This window comes from Hyperolius riggenbachi, chromosome 7 (genome assembly GCF_040937935.1).
Source record: "Hyperolius riggenbachi isolate aHypRig1 chromosome 7, aHypRig1.pri, whole genome shotgun sequence".
Lineage (NCBI taxonomy): Eukaryota > Metazoa > Chordata > Amphibia > Anura > Hyperoliidae > Hyperolius > Hyperolius riggenbachi.
In genome coordinates, this window is record NC_090652.1 from 254,747,661 (window position 1) to 254,769,145 (window position 21,485).

General features: G+C 42.3%; 1 protein-coding gene and 1 long non-coding RNA gene across 3 annotated transcripts in view; one reads left to right on the forward strand and one right to left on the reverse strand.

The window, feature by feature from the left end:
• The window catches only part of LOC137524968 (uncharacterized), a 210,413-nt gene that overhangs the window by 70,460 nt on the left and 118,468 nt on the right, over positions 1–21,485 (forward strand). The window lies entirely within an intron of this gene.
• Positions 1–21,485, reverse strand: part of GAD1 (glutamate decarboxylase 1) — a 185,710-nt gene that overhangs the window by 45,463 nt on the left and 118,762 nt on the right. For both annotated transcript variants that reach the window (XM_068245543.1, XM_068245542.1), the window contains 6 exons: positions 20,740–20,852; positions 15,975–16,090; positions 14,129–14,208; positions 6,662–6,716; positions 3,827–3,943; positions 3,663–3,727 (listed from right to left, as the gene is read on the reverse strand). In XM_068245543.1, coding sequence (XP_068101644.1) covers positions 3,663–3,727; positions 3,827–3,943; positions 6,662–6,716; positions 14,129–14,208; positions 15,975–16,090; positions 20,740–20,852 — 546 coding nt within the window. The remainder of the gene's footprint in view (positions 1–3,662; positions 3,728–3,826; positions 3,944–6,661; positions 6,717–14,128; positions 14,209–15,974; positions 16,091–20,739; positions 20,853–21,485) is intronic.

Sequence of the window (21,485 nt, forward strand, 5' to 3'; positions counted from 1 at the left end):
GGGGGGGGGGGGGGGCTTGGGTGCGGCTGGTGGTGGTACTGGCAGATGCTGCTGCTGCTGCTGCTGCTGAGCCTGAGACACCAGCAGGCTGGGGGACCTGCCTACTGCTGCCAATGCTTGCAATGATGCGCCTCCTTGCAAGGCCCACAAGCGCATCCTCCTCCTCAGAGCTGCTGATGACGACATCCCCTGGAGCTGGTGGCACCCAGTCTCTGTCTGTCACCGTGTCATCATCATCCTCCCCCTCCTGAAACATGTCCTGCTGGGATGATGACCCCCCAAACTCCTCTCCTGATGCATGGATGGGCTGCTTGACTGTCGCCACAGTCTTGCTGTCCAATCCCTCATCCCCCAAAGTGCCCATCAGCATCTCCTCCTCCAAATCGCCAACAACAGCAGACAATTGACTCATCATGCCTGGGGTCAAAAGAGTGCTGAGTGACAGGTCGGCGACTGACGGTGAACTGGCCTCCTCCCCAGGCCCTGCTGGGCGGCTGCTGCGAACAGGGGTGGTGGTGGTGAGGGTGGAGGCCTCGGATGCAGAGCTGATGGCGGGCTGCTCATCCTCCGTCATCAGTTGCACCACAGTGTCTGCATCCTTTTCCTCAATGGGACGTTTCCGACCCGGCTGGAGGAAAATCGGAGCAGGTGCTACACGCTGCTGCTGCTGTGTCTCTGCAGCGTGAGTTGCAGATGCTCCTGCTGGGCGGCGCCCAAGGCGTCCACGGCCAGTGGCTATAGGAGGAATGTTAGCCACTGACGCTGCTGCTGCTGCGGAACTGTGCATGGTGGCGCGGCCGCGCCCGCGGCTTGCCACAATGCTGCTCCCTCTCCTCCTGATTCCCTTGCTGCCCTTCCCCTTGCCCAGACCGCGCTGGCTGCCACTTCCAGACATCTTCGATGTTTTGGGCGTAAACACAAAAGTTTTTTAAAAGGGCGGGTGAAAAGTGGGGTACTTTAATGGAGTGGGTTGGTGGGCGAGGTGACTGAGTGAGTGTCTAGTACAGTAAGTAAGTAGTAACAGAGTCAGTAAGTACAACTAGAAGTTACAATAATCAGTAGTAATAATCACAAGGAAATAGAGTGTGTGTACACAGACAGTGAGTGAGTGCACGCACACGCAGGAGCTAGCCTATGAACAGTGACTGAGTGTCCCTACTAGTACAGTAAGTAGTAACAGTAAGTACAACCAGAAATTACAATAATCAATCAGTAATCAGAAGGAAATAGAGTGTGTGTACAGTACACAGACAGTGAGTGCACGCACACGCAGGAGCTAGTAGCCTATGAACAGTGACAGTGAGTGTCCTAGTACAGTTACAGTATATAACTATTCAGAAGGAAATAGAGTGTGTGTACACTACAGTACACAGACAGTGAGTGCACGCACACGCAGGAGCTAGTAGCCTATGAACAGTGTCAGTGAGTGAGTGTCCTAGTACAGTTACAGTATATAACTATTCAGAAGGAAATAGAGTGTGTGTACACTACACAGACAGTGAGTGCACGCACACACAGGAGCTAGTAGCCTATGAACAGTAACAGTGAGTGTCCTAGTACAGTTACAGTATATAACTATTCAGAAGGAAATAGAGTGTGTGTACACTACAGTACACAGACAGTGAGTGCACGCACACGCAGGAGCTAGTAGCCTATGAACAGTGTCAGTGAGTGAGTGTCCTAGTACAGTTACAGTATATAACTATTCAGAAGGAAATAGAGTGTGTGTACAGTACACAGACAGTGAGTGCACGCACACGCAGGAGCTAGTAGCCTATGAACAGTGACAGTGAGTGTCCTAGTACAGTAACAGTATATAACTATTCAGAAGGAAATAGCGTGTGTGTACAGTACACAGACAGTGAGTGCACGCACACGCAGGAGCTAGTAGCCTATGAACAGTGTCAGTGAGTGAGTGTCCTAGTACAGTTACAGTATATAACTATTCAGAAGGAAATAGAGTCTGTGTACAGTACACAGACAGTGAGTGCACGCACACGCAGGAGCTAGTAGCCTATGAACAGTGACAGTGAGTGTCCTAGTACAGTTACAGTATATAACTATTCAGAAGGAAATAGAGTGTGTGTACACTACACAGACAGTGAGTGCACGCACACGCAGGAGCTAGTAGCCTATGAACAGTGACAGTGAGTGTCCTAGTACAGTTACAGTATATAACTATTCAGAAGGAAATAGTGTGTGTACACTACACAGACAGTGAGTGCACGCACACGCAGGAGCTAGTAGCCTATGAACAGTGACAGTGAGTGTCCTAGTACAGTTACAGTATATAACTATTCAGAAGGAAATAGAGTGTGTGTACACTACAGTACACAGACAGTGAGTGCACGCACACGCAGGAGCTAGTAGCCTATGAACAGTGACAGTGAGTGTCCTAGTACAGTCACAGTATATAACTATTCAGAAGGAAATAGAGTGTGTGTACACTACAGTACACAGACAGTGAGTGCACGCACACGCAGGAGTTAGTAGCCTATGAACAGTGTCAGTGAGTGAGTGTCCTAGTACAGTTACAGTATATAACTATTCAGAAGGAAATAGAGTGTGTGTACACTACAGTACACAGACAGTGAGTGCACGCACACGCAGGAGCTAGCCTATGAACAGTGACAGTCAGTGAGTGTCCTAGTACAGTTACAGTATATAACTATTCAGAAGGAAATAGAGTGTGTGTACAGTACACAGACAGTGAGTGCACGCACACGCAGGAGCTAGTAGCCTATGAACAGTGACTGAGTGAGTGTCCTAGTACAGTTACAGTATATAACTACAATACAAAATACAATCAATCAGTACTAAAGGACAGCAGAAATACTGGTATAGATGAGAAATAAACAGAGGACAGGAGAGAACAGCTGCCCACACAGGCAAGGCCCTGAGGCCTAAAGCTGTAAGCCTGCAGCAGCTGTCTGAGTCTCTCTCTATGTAACACAAAAGCTACTAACTAAAATACAATGTCTATCTAACTAACAACAATATAGGTGTATATAGGAGGTGTATGTGAGCAAAAACGCTAGGTAAATGACCACAATAAAGCTCTTGCTAAGCCAACGCACAAAGGAGCAGATCTCTCTCTGTGCAAAGTCGGGCAAGGACGGAGAAACAGAACATGGCGGCCGCTATTTATAGGGTAGGGGCTGGCCAGGGTCCCCCTCAGTGATTGGCTGCCGTCAGAGGGCCTGGGAGCCCTCTGATTGGCTCTAAGGACATCAATCTGGGCTATGACGCTATTCGAGCTCGGTATTCGAGCTCGAATAGCGCTGTTAGCTCGAATAGCGCAAATAGTGAATGGGCTATTCGAGTTCACTCGAATAGCCCATTCGAATAGCTCCAGCTATTCGGAGCTCGAATACCGAGCTCGAATAGCTGAAAAAGAGCTCGAATATTCGAGCTACTCGAATATTCGAGCTCTGCTGAGCACCACTGCCCAGCACTGTTGTTTACATTTCATTGGATAAATTAACCTTTGCAACTATTGTCAACTGTGCACCCCAACCTTGTAGGATCAGTTTATCGAGTCGGTACAATTCCGTACCTTTCTACGCCGGTAAATGATCTGTCTATTCAATATATTAATCAATATATTAATCAATATATAATCTTTCAAATGTGTTTTTTTTCTCAAAATGTTATTTACTTACCTCTCTATGCCATTTAATTTATGGCGATGCTTCCTGGACATAAGCAGTCCTCCTCCCCAGGCAGCCTGTACCAATAAAAGAACATTGGTCACATAACAGTTCCTGACAACCAAACTACCTCCAAGCCTTGTACTGAAGTGAGAACCCCTGTGACCCGCACTCACATCCACATGAAGCCAGATGTTGTACTTCTCACATATGTCTGCAATTTCATCTATAGGGTCAAACGCTCCATAGACTGTTGTCCCAGCGGTGGCGTTGACGTAAAGTGGAGCATGTCCCTGTAACATACACCAAAGTGACATAAGTATACAGTGTGGCCCTTTCTCTTCAGCACTTAAAGGACAATTATAAAAAGTTACCAAAATAGTTACCAAAATAAAGCACTTGTATATATATAAAAAAGTAAGATTAAAAAAATGCATAAATAGGGGCTGAACTTTTCTAATATGTATGTCATGAGAGTATATTACTGTTATGCTTGCAAAAAGGGCTTAAAATGCACCTTTATATTCAAATAAAATATTGTTGCCATACATTGCACTAGGGCCATATTTAAAACGTAATAACCGGGTCAAATGGGCAAAAAAAATGTGGGGGTTTTATCCACAGTAGCACGTTTTATTTTAAAACTATAATGGCCGAAAAACTGAAAAATAATGTATTTTTTTCCATCTTTTTTCTTATTATTCCCATTTAATTACATTTAGAATAAAATCATTCTTAGCAAAATCAACCACCCAAAGGAAGCCTAATTGGTGGCTAAAACAACAAGATATAGATAATTTTGTTGTGATAAGTAGCGAGAAAGTTATTAGAAAATGAAAGGGAAGAGCGCTGAAATGTAAAAGTTGCTTTGGTCCATAAGGGGAAAAACTACTTAGTGGTGAAGTGGTTAAAGCAACCCTGTAAAGAACCTTACACTAACAGATAGAGGCAGGGCCTGTTCTACCGTTTTTGCTGCCTGAGGCAACTTGTGACAATATACCCCCCCTTCCGATTTGGAATGATTGCACAGCACCCGACAATTTACTCTGCTTAATTTAATGTTCTCACATGACATGCTGCAGCTCAACACAATAGCATATTGGCTGGCTGTGAGTCTGTGACAAACAAGCTGCTCACCCTCAGCCAGTCGGCCGTCCTCAGTCAGGACAACAGTGCCACCTCCTCCCTTCTGCTGTGCAAGTCAAATGTAACATTGCTGCTTTCCTGCCTCCCCCCTCCTCACTCACTGTCAGACTCCTCACACAGCACAACAAGCTGCTCCTCCCCAATGATGACCTCTCTACCTCGCTCTCCTCTCCCTTCTCCTCCTACTGCATGCTTTTAGTGTAAACACAAACTACAAACATGCTGCCCCTGTAATCTCTGTGCCTGATGAAAAATGTTCACCTTGCTTCATGAGAGAACCAGCCATGGATAGAGGCAATTGGTAAGACAGCGTATCACGGTCAAATAAGACCATGCTGTTTTATTCCACAAATGGGGAGCTCTTGGATCCCAGATAGACCATGAAGCTCGGTGAAAATCCCTTTAGATCCCCTGGACCAGAGGAGCCTATCAGGGGCTCAACTTCAACTACTATTTTAGCTCTTCATTGGTGCTATGATGGTAATGATCCCCTCTATAGCAGCAGAAATTGAGACTATTCAGTCTAAAATAAACATGCTATGGATCCTTTTATAATATAATGATAGTCACTCCCCGAGCTCCGTGTCTGGTGCATTCCGGCGCATAGCCCCACCCCCTTTCAGAAGTGTGACATGGCACTTCCTCTATCCGAGATAGAGAAAGTGACATGGAAGTTCCACAGCATTTCTCTGCAAGGAGGCGGGGCTCTGCACTGGAAGCCATCAGACACAGGGCTGAGGGAGTGAGTTGGAGGAAAAAGTGGCAAGTAATTATAACGTTATATGAGAAGAGGAGCCAAAAAATGTGTATTTTAGACTGAAATGTCTCTTTAGTAAACTATAACCCTTCCTCTGCATACACCTCTCTAACACTGAGTGTGATTGGCAGGTTTTTGGTGCTCCATATAATTGTTATGTATAGAATGCTTGGGGGAGGCCTAACATGGCTGGATAATGTACTGGTTAAGGGATTCAAAACACAGCTCCTCCTGTTCAGTAAGCCAGCACCTATTCAGTAAGGAGACCTTGGGCAAGATTCCCTAACACTGCTACTGCCTACTGAGTGCGCCCTAGTGGCTGCAGCTCTGGCCAGGCCCGGATTTACATCACAGGAACCTATAAGCACAATTGTCCAGGCACACTAGACTTCAACCTCCATGAATATACAAACAACCGCACCGCAAGTGTGCTGGCTGGCCCAGTTGTCACCTCTCCCTTACTTCCTCTGCCCATCAAAGGTAGCTACAGGTGGCCCTTAGGAATTAGGTAGCCAAAGCTGTCCTCAGTATTACGTAACTAGACGTGCCCCCAAGTAATAGGTAGCTAGAGTTGCCTCGACTGAAGGGAGATCTGGTCACTGCAGTGCCGAGTCCTGGTTGAATATCCTCTCATTTACACTCCACTCGAGACTCTGCATAGGCAAGGCAAAAGGGAGGCACTTGGGAAGGGGAGTGATCCACCTTTCCATCATCATGCGCCTGTAGGCATGTTCCTATCGTGCCTTATGGTAAATCTGGCTCTGGTGCTACCAGGAGAAAAGCTCAATATAAATTTTCTGTGTCGTATCCAATGTAAAGCGCACATTAGGGCCCATATAGCACCTTATCTACACCACTGAATGTATTGTCCAAATACAGTATTTAGCTTTGGAAGCTCAGTCATTATGCTAGGTACACACACAATACAATTTTCTGTTAGATTTACCTGCCAGATCCATTTCCGTTCATTTCTGTGGAGATCGATCGGAAAATTGATCGAAATATAGATCAAACATGTTGGAAAAAATCGATCTGACAGGTAAATCTAACATAAAATCGTGTGTACCTTGCACTAGTTGTCTTTACACTCAAGACCAATTCCACAAACCTTTTGTTTAGCTTCAAGGATTTTGGCCTCCAAGTCGGCAGGGATGATCTTTCCTCTGTAATTATAGTAGAAATTGGCAGGTGTGAAATGAAACAGACACAGAAAAAGGAACATCAGCTGCAGAGAATGCTATTTAATAGGGCCTTTTATACAGACCATTAGTGATGTGACACATGGTAGCATGAAAACCCTCCCTCGCCACAATAAAGAATATTTTATCCCTCGAATACATTTAAAGCATTATACCATTTAGTTGCAGTACAAATAGCTTTAGCCGCTCAAGCGTTTCAGTCTCACAGCTTACAAGGACATTTGACAAAGCGGAGGGAAAGCGGGGGTGTTGCCCAGGACAGCCAATCAGATGTACAACCAATAAAGTTCGGTCTCTATGATGATGTATTCCCCATAGATCCCTACTCTCTGCATATATATTTATTGCCTGATCCCGTTACGCACTTGTCCCACCTCTGTGTTATCTGAAGCTTACATATCTAGTTCAAGGGCAGCTTATGTTCTTGTAAATTATCTGCAGTCACACAAATAGGACAGTATTGCTTTCTATGTGGCCTGTCTGAAAACCAATAGCCCACATTATAGATAGGTAACTCAGAGCAGGATCATCCACCAGGCAATCTAGGCAATTGTTTGGGGCCTAATGGGGGTCAAGGGACCCACCTGCCACCTTCTTTAACCTCTATTCATTTGAGCTTACCAAAAGGAACACAAGAGGGCCCCAAATCTACGAACTTGCCTAGGCCCCATTAAATAGACACTGAAGCGAAAAAAATATATATGATATAATGAATTGGTTGTGTACTATGAATAATTACTAGAAGATTAGCAGCAAAGAAAATATTCTCATATTTTTATTTTTTAGGTATATAGTGTTTTTTCTAACATTGCATCATTCTATAATATGTGCAGATTACACAACACTCAGCATTCAAAATTATTCTTTCAAAGCAGTCTGTGAACTAATGACCTCTCCTCTGCCAGAGAAAAAGTAAATAGTTAACTAACAGTTGAGATAATAAAAGTCAGAAAACAGCCCTCTCCACGACTTTGAAAGTCGTAGAGATTAATGGCTTTTTTGTATAGAGATAACAACTGGAGTTTCTTAACTCTTCCTGTACTGGAAACAATTAGACTGATGTATCTGATCTTAATGTTTTATTTCTTAGGTGTACTACACATACAAATCATAATATCATAATTTTTTTTTCGCTTCAGTGTCTCTTTAAAGCCCCATCTAAATCCATTTCTGAGGAACTTATCGCCTCTGATGAAGCGATAATTCGCAAAACAGCTATCAGGCCACTTCACTTAACTACTTTAGGACCTTGATGATTGAAATCTATGCCCTTTTTTGATGGCTACCTGGCTGGCAGGGCATAGATTTCAATCCACCAACGCCGCATGTTCCCACTGCTTTCGTCGCTCCGATCTCGCCGCTGTCTCCCCGCTGCTGCTCACTCGCTCTGCCATCTCTATAACGACAGAGCCCTGTGAGCGGGTCAGGAGCTGATTTAATTGGCTCCTGACCCTGTCTATCAACGTAAGCAGCTCCCTTTGGCATACATTGATAGGCAGGGTCAGGAGCCATTGAAAGCGGCTCCTGACCGGCTCACAGGAACTCTGCCGTCATAGAGATGGCAGAGTGGGTGGCCCAGGTTCCCGACGTGTGGTGGTGATGGCTATTGCGGATGGGTAAGTGCGGCGATTCCTCTGTATTCATTGCTGTTCCGCCATTTCTTGTATCAGAGGTCTCTGGTCCTCACGGCTTAAACCACTGTTGTTGATGCCCGGCTGGTATTAACCACTTTACCCCCGGCGGTACGAATTTCTCCGTCCCTTTTTTCCCTCCTAAAAAACCAGGGACGGAGAAATCCGTACCTTCCGCGTTCCCGCCGCTGTCCGCGCTACCGCCGTTCGTGCGCGCGCACCCGCCGCTCGTGCACGCCGCCGCCCGCTTGCCCGGAGATCAATGAACGGGAAAATCCATTCCCGTTCGTTGATCTAAGCCCCCGCAATGATCTGCTGCTTCTTTCAGATACAGCGCGATCATTGTGAGTCTCCCAACCTCCTACTGCTTCCTGTAAGCGTCCTTCCGGTCGCTTACAGGTCGCATGTAAACATACTCACTGTGGCCATCTTGTGTCCAAATAGTAAACTACACCCTAATGCATTTTACACATACAAATAAATTGTTTTACATAATAAATTAACTCATTACCTCCCACACTCCCCAATTATTTTTTTTTGTAATTTTTTTTTTTAAAAAATATATACAATAAAAAAAAAAACATAAATAGTTACCTTAGGGACTGAACTTTTTAAATATTTATGTCAAGAGGGTATAACACTGTTACTTTATAAACTACGGGCTTGTAATTAGGGATGGACGCAAAACTGAAAAAAATGCACCTTTATTTCCAAATAAAATATTGGGGCCAAACATTGTGATAGGGACATAATTTAAACGGTTTTATAATCGGGAATAATGGGCAAATAAATTTCATGGGTTTTAATTACAGTAGCATGCATTATTTAAAAACTATAATGGCCAAAAACTAATAATAATATTTTTTTCCCACATTTTTTCCTATTTTCCCCATTAAAACACATTTAGAATAAAATAATTCTTGGCATAATGTCCCACCTAAAGAAAGCCTAATTGGTGGCGGAAAAAACAAGATATAGTTCATTTCATTGCGATAAGTAATAACAAAGTTATAGACGAATGAATGGACGGAGCGCTGAAAGGTGAAAATTGCTCTGATGGTCAGGGGGTAAAACCCCTCAGTGGTGAAGTGGTTAAAAGTGTTTTAAGGCACGGTGCCTCCTTGTTCTCCTCTACATGGTAACTAAATGATGGTTGGTTTATATCATGGAAGTAGAGCTGGTTATAGACTTTATTTGTCAAATCCTGAAGCGAAATGGAGTACCAGACTAGTCAGGGTAACATTATATGAGCCCACATTTCTTTTACTGTCCAGCAATTGCCAAACTGAAAACTATAGCAGTACTTAGGTGATATCCTATCTGTTGTAATATTCAAAAATTAATAATTGTTTTTGGTTATTAGAGGCTTGTAACTTTCAAAACTCAATTATATTGGTGTAGATTCCTCGCACCATTAAAAGAAATAGAGAACCTAGAGAAGCCTTGAACATTAATAGAGCTGAGACCACACTGAGACTGTACTTGTCTTTGACAATTGATAGGGCTGACACCACACAGGGACTGCACTAGGGCTCCTGACAGAGCTAAGACCATATTTTGAGAGTACTTTGCTCACTGACGTGGCCGAGACCACACTGTGACTGCACTTTGAGCACTACCAAGGCTAGGGCTTCATTTGTCCAACCGTGGGGAGGGTGCAGCTGCATTGGGGGAGAAGATGGCTAAACGGTTGGAGGAGACTTTAAACTAGGATCTGGGGGGAGGCGGGAGGATAAAGTCTCAATACATAGACAAGATGAGGTAAAAAGACAGTGGGAACCTATCATTATGGAGGGTGGAGAGGGGGGTGGGGACAGTGTAAAGATTAAGGAGGTTGGTAAAAATTCAAGTAGCCCATTTCATGTAAACAAAATTGGTAAATGTGGTGGTAAAAATATAAAGTGCATGGTAACCAATGCTTGGAGCCTTGCAAATAAAATAGACGAACTAGAGTTCATTCTGAATGACAAAGGCTATGACATTGTGGGAATAACCGAGACATGGATGGATGAAAGCCATGACTGGATAGCTAATTTAAAAGGATACAATGTGTTTAGGAGGGATAGAACAGGGAAAAAAGGTGGAGGGGTTTGTCTCTTTGTTAAGAATTCTCTTACAGCTGTCCTCAACGATGAGATGGAGGAAGATTGCGAAGATGTGGAGTCCGTTTGGGTAAATATTCATGGTGGAAATAAAAGTTGCCAATTGCTTATTGGGGTATGCTACAGGCCACCTCTTATTAATGAAGCTGCAGAACTGCGATTACTACAGCAGATTGAAAAAGCTGCAGGTAAAAATGAGGTCATAATTATGGGCGACTTCAACTTTCCAGACATTGACTGGAGTATTGAGGCTACCCATTCTGGTAAAAGCAGCAGATTTCTGGCAGAACTACAGGACAATTACTTGACTCAAATGGTAACTGAACCAACTAGGGGGAATGCGTTACTGGATCTGATCATTTCTAATAGACCAGATAATGTATCAAATGTGCAGGTTCAAGAACATTTGGGAAATAGTGATCACAACATGATAACGTTTGAGCTGGTGACTGATAGGCCACGGGGCAGCGGGACCACTAAAACTATGAACTTTAGAAAAGCAAAGTTCACTCAAATTAGGCAGGCACTAAGTTTGGTGAACTGGGATAATGTACTACAAGGGGAAGACACTGAAGGGAAATGGCAAGCTTTTAAACTTATACTCAATCAATACTGTAGTATGTATATCCCATATGGAAACAAAATGTCTATGAATAAAAAAAGGCCTCTATGGATGAATAGAAAGGTTAAAGATAAAATGAAGAGGAAAAAGAATGCCTATAAGGTCGTAAAACAGGAGGGGACAGAGGCTGCACTAAGCAATTATAAGGAGTGCAATAAAAATTGTAAAAAAGAAATTAGGCAGGCAAAGATTGAAGCTGAAAAACAAATCGTTAAGGATATCAAATCTAACCCAAAAAAGTTTTACAAGTACATTAACTCTAAAAAAAGAAAGGTTGACTGTATAGGACTCCTAAAGGATGAGGATGGGAACTCAATGGTGGATGACCAAGGTAAGGCAGAGTTATTAAATGCTTTCTTTGCTTCTGTCTTCACAAAAGAAACAGCACTGTTGCAAACTACAGAGGCGGAAGAGTCTCAATCTTCTAACTGTAATATTAAATACTTAACGCAGGAAGAAGTGAAGGCAAGACTAAATAAATTAAAAATAGACAAGGCACCTGGCCCGGATGGCATGCATCCTCGGGTCCTAAGGGAATTAAGTTCAGTTATAGATAAACCCCTTTATCTTATCTTTTGTGACTCTCTTGCAACTGGCAGAGTCCCAGTGGATTGGCGTACAGCCCACGTTTTCCCATTATTTAAGAAGGGCAAAAAATCTGATCCAGGAAATTATAGACCTGTAAGTTTAACATCAGTTGTATGCAAACTATTTGAGGGGTTACTAAGAGATACTATACATGACTTCATAGTAGAAAATAATCTTATTTCTCAGCATCAACATGGGTTTACTAAAGACAGGTCCTGTTTGACTAACATGCTCAGCTTTTATGAGGTAGTGAATGCTAATATGGATATTGGGAATGCTGTAGATGTGATATACTTGGACTTTGCAAAGGCCTTCGACACTGTTCCCCACAAAAGTCTGGTGCAAAAGTTGAGGATGCAAGGACTGGGGAAGAGTCTGTGTTCATGGATAGGGAACTGGCTAATGGACAGAAAACAAAGAGTTGTGGTCAATGGATCATACTCAAAATGGGAGACTGTTAGCAGTGGGGTCCCACAAGGGTCTGTTCTGGGTCCAGTGCTCTTCAATTTATTTATTAATGACCTAGTAGATGCAGTAGTGAGCAATGTTGCTATTTTTGCAGATGATACAAAATTGTGCAGAATCATTAACTCTCAGGAAGATAGTGTCATATTGCAACAGGATCTGGATAGGATGGCTATATGGGCACATACATGGCAGATGAAATTCAATGTTGACAAATGTAAGGTCATGCATTTTGGACGTACTAATGGTCTAGCACCATACAAAATAAATGGGATACAGTTGGGGACATCAAACTTGGAGAAGGACTTAGGAGTACTCATTGACAACAAGTTAAATAATCGTACTCAATGCCAAGCAGCTGCAGCTAAAGCTAACAAAATTTTGGGATGCATTAAAAGGGAAATAAAAACTCGAGATGCTAGCATAATATTGCCCCTGTTTAACTCTCTAGTAAGGCCACATCTGGAATATGGAATTCAGTTCTGGGCACCACATTACAAAAAAGATATTGCAGTTTTAGAGCAGGTGCAGAGACGAGCAACAAAATTGATGCGTGGGATGGAAGGTCTCACTTATCGAGAAAGGTTAGATAAACTGGGTTTATTTAGTCTAGAGAAAAGACGCCTTAGAGGGGATCTAATTAACATGTATAAATACATCAGAGGGCAATATAATACCTTGGCGGATGAGCTTTTTGTCCCTAGGCCTTCTCAAAGGACTAGAGGACATGATCTGCGCATGGAGGAAAAATGTTTTAGCCATTTATTTAGGAAAGGGTTCTTTACAGTAAGAGTGATTAAGATGTGGTATGCATTGCCACAGGAAGTCGTTATGGCAAACTCTATACCTGCATTTAAAGGGGGCTTAGATGCTTTCCTTGCGTTGAAAGACATCCATGGCTACAATTACTAGGTAATGCCTAATGATGTTGATCCAGGGATTTTATCTGATTGCCATCTGGAGTCGGGAAGGAATTTTTCCCTTTACGGGCTAATTGGACCATGCCTTGTAAGGGTTTTTTCGCCTTCCTCTGGATCAACAGGGATATGTGAGGGAGCAGGCTGGTGTTGTACTTTATACTAGTTGAACTCGATGGACGTATGTCTTTTTTCAACCAAAATAACTATGTAACTATGTAACTATGTAAGGACTAGAAGCGTACTCAGACCTTATTTTCACTACAGAATGTGCAAAAGTCTGAGTAACCTTGTTAGAAATGAAAAAAAAAATCAAGATTTGGACCACTGAGCTGCCACATTATCCAAGCTACTATTGGATAACAGAGTCTTAAAGCACATGTGTATTTAAGCACTTTATTGCAGTAATGCGTTTGGACTCCAAAGTGCATTAAACAACTAAATTGGACCACTGAACTAGAATCACCTGATGCAAAGACCTGGTTGGGTCTCCATTCCACACTGATAGTTAACAGCAGTGATGTCATCTCCCGTCTACCTAAAGAAGTAGACAAGGAGGCGGAGTTTCTGATGACAGTAGGCAGGCAATGGATACCCGTGGCTGTGATGTTGGATGCTCTCACTGGTTTGTAGAATCAGCCATCAGAAGCCCTACCTCTAGGCTATCCAGTGTGAACTAAAAAGGCCCCAAACAATAGTGGACAGAACTCTGTATTCAAACATCCTATGCAGGAGGTCAAATTTAGTTGATTTTTTTTTAATACACTTTTTGTTATTTATATATTAAGTATTTGTTATTTCATGCATAAAGATGCTCACTGATGATGATTTCATAAGAAAAATATGTTGTTTTATCATTTAAACCACACTAGTCCTTTCTATCCTGGTTAATTTTCCTTCATATTAACATTTGAAAATAAGAAATATATCAATTTAAAGGGTGGGGATAAAATTTACACTCAATTAAACTCATTTATCAGTATAAAAATACATATACTCGTATTTACATAAATCTGTACATGAGTTGTGAAAGATTTTCTTATGCACTTACCTCTCATTACACTTGATCAAGATGACATTTTCTGTCCCAAACCCCAGTGCTGCTCCTGCTTTCTTCATTGAATAGTGACTCTGGAGTGAGAAAAAAGAATCTATATTTAAAGTTTGATAAGAGAAAAAACAAACAGACAGGTATTACTGACAACCCCAGAATTTAAAGTGGAAACTGGCGCATGTTATATCCTAGCCCAGGGTGGGGGCATCTCCTCTCTCACCAGGGATGAGCTATCCAAGTCTATTGGGAGAAGAGATCTGAAGTAGACACTGTTTGGGGGGATAATCTCAGCCTGCTGTGCCAGGAGGTCAGCCAGTCCACTACACACAATACATTTATATCAGTCAAATTGTGATAATCTGAGCAGATGTAACGTGTAACTATAGAGATAAAAACATGCACCTACGGGGTACAGAGCTTGGTAGGGAAATCCTTTGCATCCTTAAGAGGCTTCCCCCAACCTCCTCCACTGGCCCAATCCATTGCTGGGACCATCGAAGAACTGCTTTTTCCCAGCTGGCGCATGCAAACAAGCACGTTCCTGCTTGGGCTGTGGCAGAAAAAGCCAAGCACAATAGGGTCCATGCTATGGCACATACATGAACAGTCTGTACGGTAGCATGGGCCTGATTGGTCTCATTTTGTTCTGGAGCCCGGGTGCTTCTGTGTTATGGTGCAGCTTCAGGGGTCTCAGTGCTTGATTGAATCTATGGAGGACAACAGGGGGATCCTCTGGCGCAGAGTTCCCCAACCCTGACCTCAAGGCCCACCAACAGTACATGTTTCGCAGAAAACCACAAACATTCACAGGTGAGGCAATTAGTGTCTCAGTAGAGCTGATTAACTACCTCTGTGGATTTCCACAAAACATGCACTGTTGGTGGGCCTTGAGGACAGGGTTGGGGAACACTGCTAGCGAATCCAGAGGTTTCCCCCTTCTGAGGTAAGTACCCATTTGGGGACATTACAAACCTCCCAGGTTTACTTTAAAGCAAACCTTTATTAAAGGCACACTTCACATAAACGTGACATTATTTGCATCATGAAGTAGGGCTCATTGGCACTATGGGGTTGATTCACTATAACAAATAGCATGCCTTATCAGAGGTAACATGCCTTATCAGAGTTAACATGCCTAATCAGAGTTAACATGCCTTATCAGAGTAGAAAGCGCTATGAACTTATGCCTGCTAACTGGCAATGACAAGAGCTCAACTCTTGTCAAGGGCCAATTACTTTAAAGAACATTATCCACACACTTTGATTGGCCCAATAGACTGCCTGTCACTTGACAGAAAACTTGACAGGCAGCCTATTGGGCCAATCAAAGTGCGAGGATAATGTCCTTTAAACTCCGATAAAGCATATTAACGCCGATAAGGCATGTTAACTCTGATAAGGCATGCTATGTGTTATAGTGAATCAACCCCTTTGTGTGACACACATGGTAACAGGAAAGTCCATTGACTTTCATGGTATTGTTCATAGCACAACTATGCATTCCAGTATGTTGTGATGTAATGTGGTTGGACACATTTTATCGCATTCTAAAGAGTTTTCTTTTTCTGGTGTGAGTGAAGTAGACTTCAGGCCACAGGTTGATAATGGCCCCGATGCTGAGTTTTACTGGCAAATTAGAGTATGTTATAACCACACACCAGGTTTACATAAAGCCCGCTCCAGTCTTCCAGCCATTCTTATTTTGAATCCATGGCTAACCCATTTTTCAAATGCTCCATTCACTATTCGCCTAAACAGTGAAAATGCCTCATACAAATGGGACATTTAGCTCTAGGTTCTCCTAAATATATTCCACAGATCTTGTCTAACGCTAGAAACTCACATGTTCTGAGGTAAAGATGATCAGCTTGGGAACAGCAGCCATTCCTTTGGTTTTCACCTCTGGGAAGTATTTGTAGCGAGCGGCCATAATACTGTACAAGTTGGATATTGCACCTCCTAGGATGAAAACAAAGCACATCGTCTTTATTATTGCCTTACATGACTGAAAAGGTGTAGAGAAGAATTTACTAAATCCACATATACAGACGTGGATCATTCCACTCAGTGCAAAACACTCTGCACCCAAAACAGTATTTGTTTCCTCCCGTATCAGTTTTTCCCTTGGTAAAATATAACGTGTTTCAGGAAAGCACCCAAGTAAAGTAAAAAATGTAAAGCAAAAGTATGCATGTGAAGTAAGAAAAGTACCGACCATTCACACAGCACGTTGGGCATTAAAGGGAACCTGAAGTGAGAGGCATATGGTGGCTGCCATATTTATTTCATTTTAAACACTACCAGTTGCCTGGCATCCTGCAGATCTCTCTGGAATTACTAGTGTCTGAATCACACGCCTGAATCAAGAATGTGGCTAATCCAGTCAGACTTCAGTCAGAAGCATCTGATCTGCATGCTTGTTCAGGGTCTACCCCTAAATACATCAGATCAAATGCATATGACCCTGGCGCCACACAATGGCACAGGGTCATATGAAGCCTAATTTCTGCGGTGCTAACCCCAAGGGTGCAACTGGCCTTAGAGGCAGAGGATGAGCAGGACAGCCAGGCACTTTGCATTGTTTAAGAGGAAATAAATATGTTGTCAGCCTCCATATTTCTCTCACCTCAGGTGTGCTTTAAAGAGTAACTGTCGGGCATAAAATCAAAAATCAATTCTTTATTTTTATCTGGTAAACAGGTAATGAGGATGCTAACCAGACAATCCTAAAGTTAAAATCACTATTACTTTTCTTGTTGATAAATGATCATTCCCCAGTTTACCTGACTCTTATTTGGTACACAGAAAATTTGGTACAGAAAAGATAAGTTGCAGTGCATGCTGGGTTGTCTTTTCTTGCTTCTGTACTTCCCCTCAGACTTAACTAATGCAGCCTGATTGGCTGAAGCCTCTTTCCCTCCTGTTTTACCCTCCCACACCTCTCTTCCTCTCTGATTGAAAGGCGGGCAAATCAGGCAGAGGAGACTAAGGGCGGAGGAGACTTACATCACGACTGGCTTCTAAATAGCCACAGTAAATATGGAAACTGTCTAGAATAGGATTCTCTACTTTTCCTTTATAAAATTCACAGGAATCATAACGTGGACAGTGCAATACATGTGTTATGTAAGTAGAGCAAGTATTTATCTACTTATATATTTGGTTTTTTTTTCCTGAGATAATATGGCTGACAGCTCCTCTTTAAATAGAAATAGGCATGTGATCATTAGTTTTACTCAATAGACATTGAGCTAACAAAGCTACTGTATTAGTTCAAAGACAAAGCTTATGTCTGTGCCTAACTCCTGCTGACCTCTGGTCACATGGAATAGGGAGCATAGTGAGTGTGAACCTCGTTTTAAACTCAGTGGTGGCAACAGTATGCAACCTTATCATAGCCCTATATTACTCAACAAACAATCAGTATCTCCTTGATTGGAGATACCTTGGGTGCCTAGTGTAGTGATCATTTTGATTCCTTGGAACACTCAATGTTGAACAAATTTCAGCAGAATTTGATTTGGAATTCATTCAAACCACAACCACTGTTGGTTTTGTACTGACCAGTGCAGGAAACAGCTATGCAGAAAAAAATCCTCCATTGTTTCTCGACTGATGGCCACCTTTTTCTTTAGAGTTTCAAGTCAATCAAGTGAGACAGTGGTTTTTAACCAATTTTTGTATACTTCAAAGGTTTAATGGAATCAAATGCCGAATCAACTAAGCCTGTATGGCTAGCTTTACAACAGAATTTCTCGAGCCCATGAGTAGCGTTATTTCAAATGGAGACCCCTTAGCAGTGGTGTAACTACAATTCATGGGGACCCCAGCAAGACCTTGATTCCCCCCCAATGTTCACACCCCTTCCCTTGCCTGCCCTTGGTGACCTTCACCGCCTTGGGGCCCATCTCACAAGGGTCATATAACAAGTATGGCCATGATGATCTTCACACCCATAACCCATAAGTGTGGCCACAAAAACACCTGATCTGTAGTAGAGTTCCCTATATCAGAGGAAGGAAATGTTAATAATCAAAAACTGCTCTGGGCTCCCCTCTAGTTATGCCCCTGTCAATTAGGGCTCATTTCCACTAGGGGCGTTTCGAAGCAATTCTTCACACACAAATTCAGATGAGGAATCACAGCCTATTAAAATTAATAGGCTGCTTCCAAATTTGCGAGCAGGGGAAAAAACGGATGGTCATCAGCATTTTTGGCATCCTGCATGCAAATCCCCTTAGCCATGCATAGCACGACTCATGGGATCTGGATGAGTTCTCACATCAGCACAAGTTGCGATGTCTTTCTTGGACACATGCGTGGAAACGGGCCACTATTCTCTCGATCTCCTATCCCACTCAAATACTGGGGTAGAGTCAATACACACACTATCATCAATAAAAGTCTAAGCATTCTCTATTGCTTCTGAGTTATACAAAATGATCTAATAATCTGCCACTCCCTGGAAACTCTGAAATGTTTAAAGTTAGTGAATGCCTAAAATAACCTGACCACCTGTGCAACAGAACTATTAATGCCAACGCATACTGTATATGATTGAACAATACTAGACTTTCTAACTATGCATTTCAGAGTCTGCAAACATACCTCCATTATGTTTTATGAGTGTTTGATCTTCATAGAAACTACCATTATGTTATAAAATATGGTATATGATTGTCGTCTTAGTTCATTTGCACTAGCATTAATCAGACTTCCACCACAAACTAAACACAAGAGCAGAATTTCCATATCCATTGTTGTGTTTTTTGATTGAACTTTGGCACACAAAGGACCTACTTGCTTACTGGCTTTAGAAATGCAGGCAAGCAGAAAACCTTTTATAGAATACTGTCCGGGAAGAAAGCCAGGAGAGACACAAGAGTAAGTAGCTTAGAATACACGCTGTGCCTAGTCCTGCCCTTCAGGTCAGTGCAAAGTTAGAGGCTCAAGAAGCTATCTACCTGCTAAAAAGATATTGGCTACCTTCCTGTTAAAAATCTTCATACTTCACTCTTCTGATCCGTATACCGTACTTCTTTTAAACTATTCTTGCCACTAGTGTTGGTGTTCAAATTCGGCCCCATGTGGTTCAGAACAGCGGCATTCAGCACCATTTCAGCACTGGACAGCAGGATGGGGTGCATTTGTGTTTAGCTCTGACACTTCCTGTTTCCCAGCTGAAAAGAGGAAGTATCAGATCTAAATAGAACGCAGCCAGTCCTGCTGTCTGGTGCTGAATGTGGCTGTTCGAGGTCCGAACCACGTGGTCCTGAATACAAACATTAACACTACTTGCCACATCCTGCCACTATAGTAATCGGAAGCACTGTCCACCGGTCATTTCAATTTCCCTGTGGAGCTTCATGCTAATCTGTTCACGTGGACCAACATGAACTGTCAACAAAAAGATCCAAACAAGCCCCTGGTGGGAAATCTAAATGTTGAATCCATTTCCTTGGGGCTTGGTTGAGTTTTCCCACCCCAGCAAAAATTCACAAATGCTATGCACTCCTGAACAGGATTGGAATTTGGAAGGATAGATGGGGGGCTGGGGGGGGGGGGTTTAAAAATGAAGATAAGTACAATAAAGAAGAAGATACTATGATTACAGGAGAGTTAATGAAGAAGAAATGCATAGACAGATGAATATGGAAATTTACAGAAGAAAAACAGACGAAAGATGGGTATAGATGGAAAGAAAGAAAAACATAGAAGAAAAAAAAAAGAACAATCTCGTGATGGCTGCAGATTTTTTTTTTTAAAGCTGTAAATTACAGTTATTTTAATAAGGCTCTGAGGAAGTCATATGAAGTCTTCTTGTCACAGGTTTTTAAGAAATTAACTCATTAGCAGTTTCAAAGGAATTATCTCGTTTGAGATAAGCGCACTGCTTTTTCCCTCAGTCAGCAAAACTTGTTGTGCTGTAACTTCTTGGAATGCTTTGATGTCTCTCTGCTAGCAGAGGATATAGAAACTGAAAGCAGAAGTCCTTTGTTATTGTCCCACACTGCCCCCAAGTGACTATAAATACACATGACAACAGTACTAATTAGTACCAAGGAAATGTAACAAATAAAAAAATTGCTGAAATAAATTGGCCAGGAGCCCTTGCAAGTCTCTAAATAAATTGGCTTCTAAAGTGTTAAAGGAACTAGTGGGTGAAAAAAAAACACTGCCATCCGACCAGAGCAAGATTTTTTTATTTTTTTTTAGATGAACTGTCTTTTTAAATTTATGTGTCTGGAGATTAGATTGCCCACAGTACAAGTTCACTCACAGTCGTGCCCTCTGATTCCCTTACTGAAAAACACTTTGGTCTACTTAGCAGCCCATATAGCTATAAACATCTTGGCACAACTGAGACTGGAGTCAATTTCCATGTCACTCTTCTCTCTAAAAGATCAATTTTCACATCTCTGTTGTATTTGGTCTGGGCGTCTCAGCATTATTTATGTCCCGGCTTTACAGTTTTGTTGAATGCACGCCTTTTAACTTCCATTTTATTACGCTTACATTTTGCGCTCCGCAGCCTCCCATGCGCGGTTCAGATTGGAAATAAACCCCCCATTACTTTTCACAGTGCTAACGTGGTTCAGTAAACTTACCTGGGGAAAAAATGCCGTCACCGTCCTTCCCAGACCAGCCGATTATTTCTCTCATTTTCCGAAGGGTTATTTGCTCCATCAAGACGAAAACCGGAGCAATTTCATAGGTAAACCTTCACAAAGCAAAACACACAGACTGAGGATGAATAAGATCTATATCATTTAATAAGAGAGGTCTAGTCATGCAGAGAAATGTGTGCAAAGGAATACAGAAAAAAAAATGAAAGTCTGCAGTTTCCTGAATCTAAACTGAAATCAAAGAATAATTTCATACGAAAACAAATTGACTTTTTTTTTGCAAAACAGCCTACAGCTGCCTATAGGCATAGGATTGTCCAGTTCAGAAAATTAATCCTGAGCACAAATCTTACACCTATGGACACCAGTGCACATCCATATTAGTTTGATATTCTAAGAAAGGACTGATAATACAGGTTTGTAATTCTAGTACAGTTGTTATACTTTCTTCCTTGTAGCAATCTCCTTCGGGCTATTTGGGTCACAATGTACATGTTTGTATGGCAACAATTCAATAAACATTTCCTTGTATCCACCTACCCTCAGGGTTAGAGTACTATCCAGTACTGCAATGGTGTAATTATGAATGCAAATCAGAACAGAGAAAGATTAAGATGTACAGTAATAGGGCTCTAGGCAAGGTAGTAGATTTGGCACCTCCCTTGAGGTCCTTTTGGTAAACTGACGTGGAGAAAGGTCAGACTAGGTGGCAGGTGGGCCCTTTGACG